Source organism: Pyrgilauda ruficollis, unplaced genomic scaffold (genome assembly GCF_017590135.1).
Source record: "Pyrgilauda ruficollis isolate IOZ18807 unplaced genomic scaffold, ASM1759013v1 scaffold24, whole genome shotgun sequence".
Classification (NCBI taxonomy): domain Eukaryota; kingdom Metazoa; phylum Chordata; class Aves; order Passeriformes; family Passeridae; genus Pyrgilauda; species Pyrgilauda ruficollis.
In genome coordinates this window covers 12,963,715-12,982,427 of record NW_024523648.1, presented here as the reverse complement: position 1 = coordinate 12,982,427, position 18,713 = coordinate 12,963,715, and the positions used below count along the sequence as shown (strand labels likewise).

The following is an 18,713-nucleotide window of genomic DNA, read 5'->3' as shown; positions in this document are numbered from 1 at the left end:
ATGAATTGCCCAGTGAAGCTTTCAGTTTAGGAAATGTTGAAAATAAGTCCTTGATTTCTCTATTTGAAAGGGGTGTTCATTTTGGTTTGGGAAAGAATGGAGGGGGAGAAAGAGAAAGGCCTTTATTGTATAAAATATATTTAGACGGTGAATTTCCTTTGTTCTGTGGTGGTGAAAATTACTTGACAGGCAGATTCTGGATATGTGGGGCTCCTAACCAGGAATATCATAGCTAAATTTGTTCCCATTAAAATCAATAAAATATCTTGGATTGCTTCTAGAAATGTTTGTGGTGTGTATTGCAGCAAGTATTCATTCTCCACAGTTCAGAACTGCTCTGGGCCAATGGGATTGCAAAATATCTGTCAACTTTGGCTGACAGCCTAACGTTGCCACAGCAGTTTTTCTCTTTAATGAGTAAAATAGGTGATGTTTATAGAAAAATAACTGTCTCATGAGAAGCTGTGCAAAACGTTCCATTTAAAACCATTCTGTTTATATATAGTTTTGTTGTTTGTTTTCTTTTCTTTTTACTTACTACTGTGGACATTTACATGAAAACAGGATATTTCTCCTTCAAATTGCAGTCATGGACAGAATAGCTACTATACCAAAATGGAGCCAACCCACTTAAAACAAAAACCCAACCATTTTACTTACCAAATCTGTTTCTTCTGTGCATGCAAAGTTTCGAGCACTTATTTTCCTACCTAAATTTAGGGGCTGGGGTTTTTTGCATTAGTTCTGTAAAATCAACAAAACAATATGGATGTAATAAAGAATACATTTCTGCAAAGATTAAATTATTAAAAAATCATAAATAACATTTATGTTTTAATATTTACAGTGACATCAGGGATAAGAATAATTTTTGTTATATGTACTGGTTTTTCTTCTTGCGCAGCCCAGAAACAATGATAAATACTCAAGAGAGAGAGATAAATAGAAAAGTTGAGTCCTGTTTTTGGTTGCTGATGATCAATAGAATTAATAAACACAAAGAACATCAGAGTTCTCTCTGATGGACAAATTTATCTTTCCAGTCTCAGGTTGAGTGTAATATTCTACCAGTTAGGGACATACACTTTTACTGACAAGTAGCATATTTTCTCTGGTTTGGCAATGTCTTATAATGCCCTTAAGATTACTCTAGGTGTCCTGGGATGAACCAGTGTACATTAACACAAGTGTACATTAACCAGTGTACATTAACACCCATGTTCCTGTATGTATTTACATCACTTAACACCTTAGTCCCTGGCTTCAGGTCCGTCTGAGTGCCCAAGGAAACTTCTCAGCTGCCCAGAGAGCTCTGTGTCATTTGTTTCTCTGGCAGCAATGAGGAGAGTGAGTGAGATGTGCTGCCAAATCCCCAGCCCCTGTAAGCCCTCATCCTTGCAATCAGGATCCTGGATCACAGAACCTTCCAGCTGGAGACAGCTCTGGCCGGAGCCGTCTTACCGGGGCTCTGCCCTCAAGGGGCTCACTCGCCCTGGACTGGGAGACTGCCTGCAGTGACTTGTGGCACAGAGCATGCTTTTCCTGCTCCTCCTCCTCTCAGTCTAAGGTGCTTCTCTGAAAGCTTATACCTATCTGCCAAATCCACTGGATGAAGCTGTCATCTGTTTGTACAAGTGCAGGATTTACAGTCACTAATAAGTAAATATTCCCTCTCGGGTTAATAAATGAAACACCAGGATTGCAGTACCAGTGAGCATAGTCCTCTGACTGTAAAGATTTACAGGGAAATTAAAAATGGGCAGGCTTTTGTTTGTACGACACAGATCAAGTTTTTGAATTCCAGGAGCACCACTGGTTCCCAAAGCTACCTGCAAATCTTTCAGACAATATTTTTTTCTCACTTGAACAAAGAAGTGTCCCTGAGCCTTCCTAGTGTAACCAGCCTGCATTTGGCTCTGAGAGCCCAAACAGTCTCTTTACCTCATTTGGGCCATATGAATTCGTGTTTTGCAAATAAAAATTATAAAAACTGTGTAAAATATACCTCTGAATTCTAACTGCAGATGTAAACTGCATTTTTGGCATGCAACTTCACAGAGTCAGGGTCCATTTGTTCAAACACCATTTAAATGTGACTGAAAAATATAAGGATCCTGTCTGGAAAGAAAAATCAAGGGCTCTTTGAAGGAATTAGTTGCATTTATTCCTATTTTATAACTGTTCTGTATGTAATTTATACTCAGCAACTTTTTAGGTTGTTTTTAGTTTGGGGCAACTAATAATGCTTGTTTTTTCATCCTTGTAGGATTTGACACAGGATTTGTGGCTTGGTGAAATGTCTGCAAAGTTATTCAGCATAAATGGGCCAGTTAGTTTCTTTGGTTATCTCTCGGTGATATTCAGTTCCCACCTATTTTGTTCAGTTCTGCTTTGGCAAAGTGTTACAGATTTCAGCAGCAGGCAGTTCACGGTAATTGTATCATATAATACACTAAGTAAATATGTGATAAATGAGCAAATGTTAACCAAACAAGAAATGCAGCTCTGGGCACTAACTGGGCTTGAAATTCTCATGGGTAAACACAGCAGGTGAGCAAAGGAGTATGACAAATAGGGTAAGAATTTCGTAAAGCCTGACTGCCACAAATATGTCAATGGAGTTGAGTCAGCATGGGAAGGACACAGTAATTTGCTGTTGATTCAAAAGCCAGTAGCTCACTGCTACCCTTCTGGGTGATGTGGAATGCATCAGCTGGAAATGCAGATGACTAACCTTCAGGGACTGCTGCTTCTGCTGCTCTTCAGCCCAACTCATGTGCTGCTCCTTTCCAGGGACACTTCTCTAGAAACAGCAGCATGTCATAGAGCTGTTGGGATAACCTACAGTCAGACCAGCAACCAAAAAAATGTGAATGATACCAGTCATCTTTTTAGAAGTTGCAGTTTTACAATTTGCCTTTCTGAATTGAAAAACATTGCTTTCATTTTGCCTTCATCAGGCCAATATACATAATAAATATATATATGTATCATATGCACAAATTATTGTTTAGCAATATAATTTGTATTTCTTTGCTATAGGATTTCTTACATAAAATATGCTTTTCCTATGCTGTTCCTCCAACATTTTCCCCACTACAACAAGGCCTTTTTCTGCCTTTCTTCCTCCCATCTCTATTTTTCTGTGTAGACATACATTTAGTTCTTGTGTTGATGGTTACTTTACTCCTAAATTGCATCTCTGCCTGACCTCCGGCTTTTCTCTGTTTTCATTGTCAGCTCATGGATGCTATGACTGTAGGACTGTGCTAACTGACCCCTCTGGAGTTTTCACTTCACCATGCTTCCCCAGTGACTATCCCAACAGCCAAGCGTGCAAGTGGATCATCCGAGCACCTCATGGATTTATCATACAGCTAACATTTATTGATTTCGACATTGAAGAAGCTCCGGGCTGCATTTATGATTCACTGACATTAGACAATGGAGAAAGCCCAATGAACCTTTGTGGCATCACTGCCAAAGGATTATCCTATAATTCTATTGGAAATGAAATGATTGTGTCATTTAAAAGCGACTTCAGTATCCAAAAGAAAGGTTTTAATGCCAGCTATGTACGAAGTAAGTAAGTCCAAAGCATTTCATCCCATTATAGATGTTATAAGGAAATGTCCTATAAGGATTAGAATGGCACTTCCCAAAGAAATCAAGTCCTCCATAAGAGAATTAATGGGTGAGGCTGCACTTTACAGGGTCAACTTGTAACTTTTATTAGCTAATTTATTTTTCTTTGGATCAAAATTATTTTATTCCAGGACATGACATGAAGTGCATTAGAAAAACTTTTCACGTCCAAAGATTTTAGGCCTAACAGTTCTCTCCCTGCCAATTTATGCTGGAGGATTTGGAAGCAAGATAGATGTCTTTCAGGTCAGCACACCTGCAGAGGGACATAGAAACCTAAAGGAGAGCATGAGAGGCAACTTAGTTGAGCCAGAAAGATCAGCTTGGACCTCTGGCCCAGTGTAACTCCCAGCAGTGGGGAGAAGTTTGTGCAGAAAGCAGAACTTCTCAGAGTTAAACCAGCCTCTGGAACAAACTCCCAGGGATGAGCCGACGTTGCAAAATGGCTAACTGTCATCCCAGTTCCTTGACCTTTCTTTCCCTTCCCTAAATATGTAACAATGTTTTTAAAGGTTTTAAAAAGACACTCATGCTTTTTTCCCTAGAAGATAAGCGTACCAGTAATGTCTGATTGGAGCATTAATTATAATTAATTAGATAGTAAAGGATAGTGAGGTAACAAAGGGCATTTGGGCAGTCACTGCCAGGCCCCATGTGTGGCTCACTGTTCATTCCACTTCAGGGTTATGGTTTCCAGTTGCATGCTCTCAGTAGACTTTCTTTTTGTAGTGGTTGCACACCTTAAACTGAACACTAGTATTGTATTTAGCCTTCACATTGTTGTAGCAGAGTTATGTTCTGCAGGTTAGCTGGTTGTAAAAATGCAGAGCAGGGAAGTTTGGCAGTCCTCTTTTCAGTCACAAGCACATCTTCCTCATGGTTATTTTAAAATATTTATTACACATTTCATATATTTTAAAATAATTAAGATAGTAAATCCCAGGAGTCATAAGACAAAAGTAAGCATAATTATGTCATCAAAATCTGTGTGCAGTCCTGAAAAGAAAAAAGGTAACATCGCAGAGAAGCTAAAAATACTTCTCTCTATTGAGAGTCCTTTCATGCTGACAAAATAATGTAGTAATAATTGTAGGAGCACGTGTTTTCTTATGAAAGTCGAAGCAAATTTTCTGAAAGGCTTCTCTGTTTGAAATTAACAAAACTCTTGCTGTATTGTAAGAAGTTCTAAAATCAAGTGGATCATGAAAAATCATATGCAGTCAGATTATGCAAAATATTTAATATTTTAATGTTTAAGTATCTCTGTAAGAGATTAATTACAAGTGGAATTAAAAGATGCAATATTGACCTCAGCTGTGTTTAATAAGGAGAGGAAAGGTAGGCAGAGAACCCTTTGTGTATGTATACCTAGAGTAATGTATTGTAATGGAAGCAAGACTATTATCTCGAAATTGAGTAGTACCTTATACTTATGGATAGCACCATCAAAATTAAATAGTCTTGGAAGATAGCCTTTTATATGTTGAAAAAGAAGGCTGTTCTCCAGTGCGAGTAAAAGTATCGAAGACCTTCACCAGTGACTTACATTTAGTATTTCATAAATATATTATTTCAGAAGCTCTTTGTTAAGGCTTGCTGTTAAGCACCTAGGTTGAGACTGGCTTCATCTGGTTTCATTACTCCAAATGCGTAACTTTCACCCGACATCTTGATTTTGACTGTGGATGCTGGGAGAGCTGTCTGAATTCTTCTAGGGCGAATTATAACTATATTATACTTATTGCTCACAGTTGCACAATTGTGTTACTTTCAGAACGTAGTTACAGACAAAGATCATAGTGAAACTTAACCTGGAAATGGATACAGAAAAGGATCTGGGAAAAGGGATCATAATGTACTGCTTTCCTTTCAAGTTATAAATGCATGTGGAAAATAGCACATCAGTGTGCACGCCCACTGAAATGACAATGCATTCACATGGCAGGTGCCTGTACTATGCTCTGCTGTGCTTGCAAAGAGTTTCCAAAGCCATCCTAAAGATTGCGCACCCCTTCACATCATGTGAAAAATTGCACACCCCCTCACTTCACATGAAGTTTAAAATCTTGTAGTTTAAACCATCTTTAACTACTAAAAATGTGACACCACAGCAAAAGCATTAATTTCTCTCAGAACTAGGGGAATGCTGTTATATTTTTTTCCATTTCTAAGAAATTATATTTTATATATAATAATAAAATTAATTTGTTCCATTTTGAATTTCAGAAAGTAGTGCAAAATTGGAAAGTAAAAGGCCATTCAAAGACACGCAATTTGCTATCTAGAAATGAAATTTAAAAATACATTAGTGATACAAACATCCTAATATGCAGTATGTACACAAGACAAAATACATATGGGGAAAGACAGACGTAAGAGAGTGAGTTGTGGGAGGAAGTTAGTTGGGGAATAGAACAGCTTTTGTGTGACTGCACAGTTTTATGTAAGTTTCAAACTGAGTTTTGCAGTCCTGTTGTCCACATCAAATTGGCCACCCACACAAATGTTTGTTTCCTGCCTGCCACCTCCTGCAACACACCAATAACAGATGGACAGGCCATATCCTCAGCTGCAGTAAACCAATATAGCTTTGCCAGTCTTAGGGGAATTATGTCAATTTACACCAGCTGAAGAGATGTTATGGTAAATAATTTCCTAGTAACACTTAACTGTAAGTAATAATTCCACCAGTAAGTGGAAGTCAGTCACTAAAAGGGGAGGAAGGAGAGCCAACAGACCTGTGTTAGTACCAAAATGCTTGAGGCAATTTAGCGTACAGTTAGGCAGGACTCCAGTAGCCTGGATTAAAAGCAGAGCTCACTGAGGTAGTAACAAAACAGCTCCAAACATACTTTTTGTGTGGACACTTGCAGACCTCATTAAGGTTTGACGCATTTCTTCCAGCCTCAGAGACAGGGAAGATGAAAGCCGGGGAGCTAGAAACAGCAGAAGGCGCCCCTTAAGCACTAAACTGTACCGAAAAGCCCATCAGCTGGCAGGCGACCAGTGTTCACTGCAAAGGATTATAAAATAAAGCCTAAGGACTCCTGGCTTGCTTATGCATGAAGGGGTTTATGAGATGTGAGACAGCGAGATGCAAGTAAGGTAGATGTTTGTACGTTGTTTGTAAGAAAATGTGTCAAAAAACCCCATGCCCATTGTAATCCAGTTATCACAGAACAGTCTGAGTTGGAAGGGACCCAGAAGAATCATCAGTTATGGTGTGAATGACCCATACAGGGATCAAACCCACAACCCTGGCATTATTCACACCATCCTCTAACCAGCTGAGATAATCTCAGAATCTTCCTAAGAGAAAACATTCAGCATCATTCTGAAAGTATTTTGAAACACTTGAATGAGTATTCCAAGAATATATGTATATTCTTCCTTAGAGAATAACCAGTTTCTCTGATACTAACATTGAAATTCATCGGTGTGATGACTGACTGTGCAACAGCAACCAGGAAAGAGATCTGCACTTAATATTGATGGCAGGATTCAGTTTTTTCCATGTGGACAAAATACTTGTCAGTTTTGTCTTTTCAGTATATGGGGAAGCTGCCAGTGGTTAAATCTGTACGATGAATACAGCAAAACTGAGTAGACTTCTTCAGTACGGGAGCAAAGTCCTTCCCATTTATTTCTCTTTCTGTACTGTTTGAATGTGACGAGGTGGTCCATAACTTTTCTGACCACCTGGTCTGGATAGTGCTCATATGAAAAAGCTTTCTTCCTTTTCGAGTCTTGAATCCTTACGCTTCTTCTGGAACACTTTCCACGTTACGTAAAGGAGCTTACGGTATAATTAACCCGCTAAAAAAATGCCCCTGTTTTCAATGGAGAGTTGAACGCATTTTCTATCTATAAAATTGTTACAGCATGCTTTTTCCCTTGGGAAGAAAAATAAATCTATGAAGTAAATCCAGTAACTATAAAAGCCCAGTATTTTTCTCTCTTCCCTCCTATTATGCAGTTGCTGGGTTGGCAGATAATGTGCAATGCTTTATGTTATTTTACTACGTAATTTATTGGTCAAATTATATTCTTGTGTATATCCAAATATGGTAGTTTGGAGCTCAGAGTCTTTGCAAGCAGCTGGCAAAGGGAATTTGCAGTACCACAGACAACACAGAATCCTTATACACCATGTATCTGTGTCTCTTCCTGGGTATGGCGTGACAGTCACCCTTCCCTCATGTCTCTCACTCTCGTCTTTGAAAGGGTTTTATTTCAATCTGAGAAGAGAATAGGTGTAGTAATTAGTATAAGTGTTGTGACATCACTGATAAATCCCAGCAGAGACTGGGAATTAACTGCTGTGGCAGTTATTCTTCATGTTCCGCAAGAAACAGTTTCACATCCAGTGTATAAACTGTGAAAATGTGTAAGAAGTAGCAGACATTTGTGGGAGATACGGGTCTGAGGCAGAACGGAGGAGCCAGAAGTAAAACTGAGGGCTGTTGCAATCTGTACCAGACACCTTTGCATGTCTGGTAGCTGGAAACTTTTCTGTGGAGAAATTTGCTGTAAGAATTGTCCTGTCATAAATGTGACAATAAAACTGACCATATTGACATTCTCGTTTCAAAAATAATGTTCTCTGAAATACAGTGAACAGAATTTTCATTCATGTACTCATGGAGAAAAAGTATGTGTCATGTGATACTTTCTCATTTAGTGGTTGTCATTTTGCCCATGCAAGTGACTATACTCAACAACAATTAAAGAAATTCTGCCTAAATACCCTTATAGCAATATATAAATTGCTGTAGGACTAGAAATTTCTAGATACTTGTGCAAAGTCCAAAACTGCTGACCCAACTGTTAGTAAATAGGGAACAGCTTGGATAGAAATATTCATGAGCACACAATTGCAGTCAGTATTCGACCAGAAAGCTTCTGGGGACAAAATGAGAAGATGCCTAATGCTGTGAAGAAATACCCATTAGTTGAATTCAGCAATGAAAGGCTTCACTTTGCCAAGGAATGTAATGGGGCCTTTCTTCTATTGCGATATTTAAAAGAAGAAGGCCCAAACTTCACTGGTGTAATGCAGTCATGCAGACAAGTAATTAAAATAATACATCTTAAAAGCACATCATACTGTGTTTTTCAAATAACTGATTTATTCCATTGCTTAATGCACCCTTACTAGATGGATGAGAAATAATTTTTATTAAGTGAGCTGAAGCAGAGTTGGAGGTCAGTAGGTAATATGTCCTAATATTGCTCTTAACACAACTTAGGGGGTTGTTAGCTGGGTGTCACACAGCATTCTCTGTGCCATTGAAAGGGTCGCTGCATATTTTCAGCTGAGTTCACTCCCAAGTCAAATTCCCCTTGGTGTGTGCTGCTGGTATATTACAGTGATAAAAACGGCCTGATTAATGTTTGATTTAATGAATGTTTAACCCCTGCTGCCAGTTGCCTCTATTGCTATATGATGAATTTTTATTTTTTGATAGTTTACATATCTGCTCTTGGTTCTAGTTGCTGTGTCTCTGAGGAATCAGAAAGTCATAATTCCCCAGGTTCCTGACATCGATGCTGTGTCTGTGGCAGAGACCGTCTCCGTGCCAGAGCTTAGACAGTTTACACTGTGCTTTGAAGCAACCAAGGGCAACAGTGATGACAACGACGACTGGAAGGTTTTCTCCTACACTGATGCATTGTTGAGAGAGCTCTTCAGCTTCGGGAAGACCACAAAAGGCCATTTTCTGTCCATCTTAGGCACACAGTGCATCCTTAAAAATGCATTGCCCCGAAATGCAGAGTTTTTCACAGGAACCTTTCAACAGGTGTGTGTTGTATGGGACAGCTTCTCGGGCACTATAGGTATATATGCCAAAAGCACCTATCATGTGGTGGACTGTCCAGAGATCTTTGACAAAGTTATCCCTGGAAATGGGAGGCTGGTGCTGGGCTCTAACAGCAATGAAGTGAGCTCTCTAAATGGGGACATTTACAACTTCCGCCTCTGGAATTTCACCATGAATGCACAAACACTGGCCAACCTCAGCTGCGATGTGAAAGGAAACATTGTAGACTGGGAAAATGAATTCTGGAGTATTCCAACTTCAGCGCTGAAAGCAGAAAACAATTTGAGTTGTGGTGAGTATGCCTTGCCAAAACTTTTTTGCTTATTCCCCCCTCCACAATTCTGTATTGTGCTGAACATACCACATATCAAGGTAGAAAAAAAAGAGAGAATTCCCATGAAAGAAAAATAGCAAGGTCTTACCTTTATTCGAGTTTAGCTCAACTCTTACTATAAGCAGAGGCTTTGAAAGGGTGTGGAGTTGATTCCTTAAAGGAAAAGGACAAGTCCCCTACGTTTGTTGAGTTGCTGCTTGAAATGATCTGCAGATCAAAGATTTCCTAAACACTCCGGCTCATACAAAAGGGGAATAATGACAAGTACCTATTAGCCTCAAATAAGATTATGGGGTCTCTGGAGAAAAAAATGTATGTTAGCTAATTAATTACTAAATGATTTTGTACCTGCCCTTTGGCCCTTTCATTAGCCTGAGGACCCCATGCTAGCCTCATGCTGTACATGCAGAGCCAGCAAAAGCAGTGACAAAAGCAGTGCATAGGAGACAGGAAACTAGACTAAAATATTAAATTAGAAGAGGTGGACAGAAGAGTTTGAGATAAAAATCATAAGATTTTTTCTTCATGGTGATGTATTATCAGTCTTTTTTTTAAACTGGTACTTACTGAAGGTGTTTTTTTTCCTGTAGATTACTGCAGAAGATAAATTTCAATACATTTACCAACCTATTCTCATTTTATGGCTCAAACACTTGATTCACATAAATGTCCTAGAGTATTTTTGTATATTTGACAGAGCATCTGTCAGCATTCTGAGAATCCTTAGTTTAGAAGAGAAGCTGCCATCACTAAGGCATGCTAGTTTCTGTATCTAATAGTTCTTGAGGGATTAAGAGGGCTAAAAAAGCTGCTTTGCTTGCTTTATTTTACTCATATCAGAGGGTGGGATACTCATTCACAGCTAGAACTACCGAGAAAGATCTCAATATGCCTCTGCTAAAAAAAATTAAGCAGTACCTATATGAAACCACAAGCAACAGGTACCTTTGCCTTTCTACCAGAACAAAGAAAAGGCTGATCTGACCATGAGTGACAAACAGAAACATTTTTTCTGGACAAAACAAGTTGTTTCTATTTCATTGGTAGAAACTAATATGATAGAGAATAACTTCCCAGAAAATCATGCTCTTCTTACTCTGTTACACCATGATGCCTACCATAACACTTTTACCAGACAACCTATCTCTGTAAAAGCTGCAATCTAATTTAATTTTGACTGGAGTAGGAGTCTTGTTCTTCTCTCTGCTGAAGACTGTACAATCCTAAGACACAAATACAATATCACAGCTGTGATATTATAGATAGAATTTTTTCATTCCACAACTTTATTCCCTGGGATGTGAGTTATCAGTAGTTTTCCTGAAGCAGAACATTGTTTTAGAAAAATATATTAGTGTTCCTGCTTTAGGCCCAGTGTCTATTCAAGTAATTTAAAATGTATCTACATAAAAACATTTTTGTTGCCTCTAAATAAACCTATGAGGAAACTGACTCACTAGCCAGTCTTTTTCTTTCCTTGACATGAAATCATCCTCTGTGATACAGGCTTTCCTGAGCCATAGTATTCCTAAAAGAAAATTCTGGGTGCAGTGCCATTTCAAAGATCATTACTAATCCCAGAGATGAAATTGTTAGAATTGTCTTCCCTTCCTCCTCTCAAGTAAAAGCCTTCTTTGTAAAATCAGCTTTCAGCAGGAGAGTTGATGAGTCAGGCTATCAACCATGAATAAACCACTGACATTGGGGAGCTGACTCTGATTAGGCTTCATTTAATAGCAGTGAAAGGATTTAGCAGAAAAGAGTTTTTCACACAGTTCCAATAATGCTACACCAGGAAGGGGCCTGTAACTTAAAAAAAAAAGCAAACGAAGCATTTAGTAGTGATCTCAACATATCTTTGCCTGAACAGTGCTTACATTTTCAAGGGGTATTATTTTTATAGTTTCTCAGACAAAGCTTTTACAAGTAGATTTATGGGGCATAAAACACCATCAAATTGTTTCAGATAATCTTTTAATAGTTTTACCTTTTATTAGTTTATTCCTTAGACTAATGTTTTCACAGCTGTGCAGTTGTGGTGGGGTGTTTGCATAAGACTTGACAGAATTCTGGTTTTTTTGCCATACCTTTGTGCAGATTGCATGTAAAGGTATGCATGCACAGCCTAGGTATCCAGACTTATTTTAAAACAAGTAACTTAAGTAATGATAGAAGTATGGCTATTGCACACCAGTTCAGAGTTCAGTGCAGGAAAACTGAGGAGCATTTAATCAGCTTCTGGTTCTGATTCTGAAGCCTGCACTGGCTACAGCTATAGCAAGATATGATCTTCTCATTTTAAGGGTAACATGGCCACATTTCTGTCCATGCCTGCAATTGTTTTTTTTTCATGTGCATTTAATGAATTCTTCATTCCCAAAGGCCAAAGGAATTCTTAATTTCACTCTCAGATTTAATTCAGTGTGGGATGTGTCTGCCTTAGGCAGCTGGCCAATGTTTCAGGCGAAGATAATTGCCCTCAGTGCTGTTTATGAATAGTGGAATCAGAAAGGCTATTCCACAGGTCAGTGCATCTCATGCTGGAAAAGATGTCTCAGTGAAGTCAAAGTTCTTTTGCTGTAGGAGTGTCTGTTCCTCTCCACTGACTATAAAGTCTAGCATGACAAGCAGATACAGATGTCTGAGTTTTAGACATTTGAAGTGAGATGTATCACACAATGTGTCTGTAATAGAGGTTCATGGGATCACAAGTCCTGTCAGCAAACCAGCTCCAGAATGGGCTCCTGTCTTCATGGGTCCACAGGTCCTGCCAGGAGTCTTCTCCAGTGCCAGTTTTCCATGGGGTAACAGCCTCCTTCAGGCATCCACCTGCTCCAGCATGGGGTCCTCCACAGGATGCAGGTGGATCTCTGCTCCACCATGAACCTCCATGGCTGCGGAGGCACAGCTGCTTCCCCACGGTCTGCAGCCTGTGCTGCAGGGGAATCTGTGTTCAGGCACCTGGAGCACCTCCTGCCCCTGCTTCCTCACTGGCCTTGGTGTCTGTGGGATTTTGCTCTCACACATTCTCACTCCTCTCTTGGCTGCAATTACTGCTGTGCAGTAACTTTTCCCCCTTTTAAAATCCATTATCCCAGAGACACTACCATTGTTGCTTACAGGCTCAGCCCTGGCCAACGCATCCATCATGGAGCTGGCTGGCTTTGGCTCCACTGGACAGAGGGAAAGCTTCTGTGAGAGGCTTCTCAGAGAACTGCCCCTGTAATCCCCTTGCTGCCAAACACTTGCCATGCAAGTGTCTCAATGCAAGTCTTCTGACTTAAATGTCAGAATATATATTGACTCAATGCAATAGTCTTCTGACTTAAGTGTTTTGTAAATTTGGATTTGATATTTTTTATTGGTTTTTTTTTTTTTTTGTTTTGTTTTTTTAGTTTCACCAAATTAAATCACAGTCTTGTTTTAAATACTCAGTAAAGAAAATATGAACACCCACAGTATTTCCACCCAACTCCCAGGCCATCTTTCCATGTTACACAACAAGGGTGAAACAGAGTAGGTTTTGATATTGACTGTTTAATATTAACAAATTTATTTTGGGAGAAAAAAACCCACCTCATGCCACCTCATTACCTAGAACATCCTTCCTGGAGTTCATAAGAATTGTACCAAGAAAGTGAATTTGCCTCTATCTCTTAATCCATTAAAAAAATCAGTGAAATGTAATATTTGTTGAGGATCATTTAATATTTGTTGTTTTAATTACACCCTATATTTGTTGGCAACATGTGTAGTGGTATCTGTGTCATTATACAATTTCTGTGTCAAAGCTCCATGCTTCATTTGTTCTTGCATCACAGGAAATATTTTCTTAGCTATCTTTACAAGCCGATGGGTGGTGGCTATTTAATTTTACGGACGGATAGTGTGTTTCATGAGAGGACCTCATTGAGTCAATATGATTCTGAAGTGGCAAAGCAAAAGCCAAAAGGGCAAAACTCCTAGTGGGTTCACATTTTGTCAGAGCTCTATGGTCCCATTGTGTTCAGCACAGTGTACAAAGGCAGCCGTATCTGCAGCTGAACCTCTGGGATACGTGAAGTGTAATTAACGCAGTTGCACCATTTCTTTTTCTGTAGGCATTCTTAGGTGCCTTGGTTTTGTCTCCAGATCATCAAAGTGTAATGCTTGTTGTTACGAATAATTCTGTAGAGGTACAGACTTATAACATTATCTGTTTATAAGTCATGCATACCAGCATATTAATCACACCCTTGCCCTGGGCAGAGGAGCAAGTTTAATCACCTTTTATCTAGTTGGTGTCTGTCCCAGGCAGATTACTCACAAGTGTGTGCTGGGTAGCCTGTGCTGCAGCAGCAGAGCCTGGTCACTCCTCCAAGGCACACATTGTTATGAAAATCACATAAATCCTGTGGCTATACTGACCCCTTTGCTTAAGCCCATTTCACAGAGTGCACACAAGCTGCATTCCTGTAATGTGATGTTATTCAGTGAAAGCTAAGAAAACTGCGGGAGGATACGTGAGTGACTCTAACTTGCAAGTCAGCAGGGTTTTCAAGGATCCCTGAGCTGCAACAGACACTGAAAACTTGGAAGTCTTATAGGCAAATGGCAGTGTCGGTTTTGCCACTGAGAGAAATTAGGAAGAGGAATGTGTCGCTGCACGATATAGTGTGTTTTAGGCCCAGTAACTAACCCTTTCTAAATTATTTGATTTCTCCTTTTAAAGGCTCATATCTAATTCCCTCTTCTTCAATTGAACCAACCAGTTGTGCAAACCTAGGAAGCCTTTGCCAAGGTAAGAAACCCAGATCCTTTTCACAGTTTCATCTTCGGAAAATGTTTATTTGCCTCAGGGTTTTATTCCATTTCTTTTTTATTATCATTTATAAAAGGGTGAGCGGCAATAAAAAATAGCAAGGAAAGGAATTCTTTAGTCTCATCAAGTATGTGGGTGTCCTGTTTGTACAATATGTGGAAAAAATGTGATCACTCCCTTGATAATATATTTTCCAAATACTCTCAGTTATATCAAAGCTGAATTAACTGACTGCTTTCATTTCTTTCTCCACCTCTTTTCCTCCTGGACATTTTCATAGTAAAATATTAACCAGTATAAGTAGTAGGTAAATCTGTAAAAAAAAAAAAATAGAACAGATGTAAATAAAGGAACTAGCTTTTATTCATGTTTTTTTTTCAATAAGATATTTTGAGGCTAGATACTTTGAGATTAGCAGGTAAAAAATAATTACCATCAAACTGCAAAATTCAGCAGCTTTTAGAGAAAGAAACACATGCTATGGCACTTAATGATGGATTAATAATGTAAAAATCACCACATATAAAAATTCATTAAGTGTTTTTAAAGGTCAGCTCAGTTGAATGCAAGGAATAGGTGAACCCTGCAGATTTCCATGTCACATGAATCAAGGGGCATGCAAGGATGGTTAATTTGTACTGTTCTGCTCAGATGCTGAAGTTCTATAAAAAGTGCTTGACATGAGCAACATTAACGCATTTCCAGGATGCCTTCATGAACCCCAGCCTTACAATGTGTTGGCATGCTATGTTAAACTTTAATTACAGCAGCAACTGCACCAAAACTTTGTAACCTCTTTCCAGCTGAATGGTGGAAGAAAGAGACAGGAGAAAATAAAATATAAGAGGAAAACAAGAAGTCTCAGAACTCTTTCAAAACCAATATTTTTAAGTAAATCAGAATTAGCTTAAAAATAAAAGGGAAAATGCCCTCTACTTGGAAAGCCAGTAAGAGATCTATGTCAGTTTTCAGCGCACTTTTCCCAGATTTTCCTGAGGTAAATTTGGTTCAGGTTCTTGGAGCATATTGTACTGGTCTCCGTGGGGAAAATGAAATGCCATTAATGTCCATAATCAGATTTTAAACAGTAATTTTCAGGCATCATATTCACAAAGCAGAGTACGATCTAAATACTGCAACTCAAATAATTTGGGTAAATGAGGCATCCACAATTATTCAATATTAGTCTTTTTATTTGTAAAGGGTATCACTGTACAAATATCTTTGTCCATTCTTTTGGGAGATCTCTGAGTGTTTTCCTCCATTAAAATGGCATGGTATGGAAGGGAGAAAATATCTTTCATAACATCAGTGAATATGGCTAGAGAAATGGACGCATTCTCAGCTGAACAAGCGTGCTTTTCTAAAAACCTCATCCTTTGTCCCAGCTTTATTAACATGTCTGGTAGATATTGTCTCTGATAAAAGATGCTGCCTTTCAAACTTGCCTTCATAACTTCTTAGACCATCAATAAAGACATCAATAAAGACAATGAGTATTTTCATGAAGGTAATACTCTTTCTTTCTCTAAAAGTATTTGGTAAAGTGTTCCTTGTGTTCGGTTTGTCACTTTGGAATAAGATGCCAGATCAGATTTATCCCGCTCAGCACCATCATAATTATTGTCATAATAATGAAAATCATGAAAATATGTCTGTCTGTTTCTGTCAATACCACAGACTTCATCTAAACTGAGAGGCAAGTTTGCATTCCTTTATTTGTTGGGAGTTGTGCAATAACAACAGTAAAATGGTTTAGGGATGCCAGGTTATGTCAGCTATGTCTGATGAAAGAACTGATTTCTCCGTTATAGTTAGTAAATATTTCTGTTCATTAGATGCCTCCTTTAGCAGCATTGGCTGTAAGACACAATGTGTAAGAAGCCTTGTAAATTATTCCTCAGACCATATAGCTCTGAAGTTTCATGGAAGAGCTTTTTTATATTTCAAGGTGTCACTGCTTGACACCTTGCTTAACTACTTAAACTTCCTAGGTTGATTCTTCCAAAATCATCCAAAGCCATGTAATGCAGGGAGATTTTACCATACCAACCTTCAGATTTTAAATAAGGGTTTTCAGGAAAAAAATGTATTAGTGAATGGATTTGCATTCCCTGGGAGTTACTGAACAAAGCTAAATTATTTTCCAAACCATTATTTGAAAATTTAATGTCATGATCTTTGAATTCTTCTAGCACATATACCCTCCCAGTCCCTCATGGGGGAAATTTGCAATTTTGGCTCCTCCTCCTAATTTTGAAAAGTGTTCAGCTGATTTTGTGGAATGACTCCTGTTGGTGTCAGTGGGAACAGTACAGCTGAGTTTCTACATAAAGCTTTCAAAACAGGTATTTTACTTCACCTGTTCCAAGCCTGATCTCAATTCTCTTCATTGTTTTGAGTTCAGTGGAGTTAATTGAATCCTTACATGAGTGTTTCAGTTTCTCATTTGTTTGTCATATTCAGTCTTTGAGGAGGGGCAAAGATTCTTTTCACAAGCAGCATTCTAAGTTCATGCATCTTAGAACTTCCCCATTTTCTGTGCTTCACACAACCAAGGCTCTCATGAGAGGATTTTGAGTTTATGAAAGGAGAGCAGGACTGATCCTGCAAAATTTACACTGGCAAAATTCCCACTGAAGTGAGTGCAAGTGAGGATTGCAGGATTGGGGCCTCAGTTCATATCTATTCATCACTTTGTACAGAAAAAAAATAATGTGTTTTTTTAACATTTATGGCATTGTGTGTAGATGGTTTCATTTTACATTGTCATGCATTGTTCCCATTTTGTCTTACCTTATTAACATTCATATTTCATTCAAGTTCACCTCTTTCTCATCTTTATTACCAGCTACTGTAAATGCTACTACTCCTACACCACCCACTGTCACCACTAACATGCCCGATACTAATAGAAACGATAAGCCAAACAATGGTAAGAAATCCTGTGTTACATTTTTCCTTGTACTGTGTCTAAAGCAAATTTGTTGTATTTTAAGGTGTGTTTTTCCTACCATCATAATGTCAAGGGTCACGTCTCAGTTCTGTTCTCATTTACACTGAATAAATCAGGATTAAATCTCTGGACCCTGTCAGAATGGTGTAAATGAGAACAGAACCAAATTGAGTGTTTATCTGTTTATTTGTTTTGTTTTCCTGGCTCTTCTGTGAAAGGGACTAACTTTGTGTCTCCTTTGCATTTAACAATGCAAAGAGCAAGGGAAGGGAGAGGGTTGTTTGGAAAGGGTCCGAAAAGAGCCGTGCTGTTGAAGGGTTTCAAGGCCGCAGGTTGTCAGACATTGTGTAGCTCCTGCTTGTGCAGCCAGGGTGGTAGTAGGCTTGGATTGTCTGTTCCTCACTAGTTCCTCGCCGTTCCTCAGGCGCAGGAGCCAAGTGGAACCATTCCTATGGAGCAAAGCCACTTCCACTGAGTCAACAGAAATCTTTCCACTGACTTAAAGAAGAGCTGGATCGGACTTTACTAAGGAAAATGTTGACAGTATCAGATATCGTTTACTTTTCATTTAGGAAGATTAAGGGAAAAAATAAGGTAGTAAATGAACCTATTATTAGCACAGGAATTAAGCCAGGATTTCTTTTGAGGCTTTCTCAAATTCTGTGATATCACTGTCTCCTAAAGACTGAGCATCATTTTGTGAAGTGCTGCTAAAATATTTATTAGTTTGTTAAAGTTGGTTGTTAAACACAGAAACAGATTTTGCCAACTTTCATCACAGGCTTAAATGTATATTTTTTTTAAGATTTATTTTTTCAGTGTACTCCACAGAAATAAATTAGAATCTGGGTGGGGTTGGTAGTTTGGTTTTTAGGTTGCTTTTTTTTTGGTTGGGTGGTTTTTTTTTCCCCCAATCCATCAGTTGTTACTGTAGGATTTAAAACTCTTGGAGTATTTTTTCTCTTGGCAGATATTTATTGTACACTGATGATCAGGCAGTAGAGTGCATAATGTGAAAGAATTTATCTGAATCCAGACTGTTTGGTTTTAATAAGCTGTAGAAGTAAGAAGAAATTATTGAACATTTCTTCCAAGTAGTGTTTGCTTCTTTTTTGGTGGAGCCACTTACAAATGTCCACCATAAGCAGTTAACTG

General features: G+C 38.6%; 1 protein-coding gene across 5 annotated transcripts in view; it reads left to right on the top strand.

The window, feature by feature from the left end:
- ADGRG6 (adhesion G protein-coupled receptor G6) overlaps window positions 1-18,713 on the top strand; it is a 110,215-nt gene that overhangs the window by 39,112 nt on the left and 52,390 nt on the right. For 4 of the 5 annotated variants that reach the window (XM_041470055.1, XM_041470057.1, XM_041470059.1 and 1 more), the window contains exons 3-6: window positions 3,241-3,582; window positions 9,139-9,759; window positions 14,513-14,581; window positions 17,454-17,537. In XM_041470055.1, coding sequence (XP_041325989.1) covers window positions 3,241-3,582; window positions 9,139-9,759; window positions 14,513-14,581; window positions 17,454-17,537 — 1,116 coding nt within the window. The remainder of the gene's footprint in view (window positions 1-3,240; window positions 3,583-9,138; window positions 9,760-14,512; window positions 14,582-17,453; window positions 17,538-18,713) is intronic. The other variant, XM_041470058.1, reaches the window with a different exon arrangement.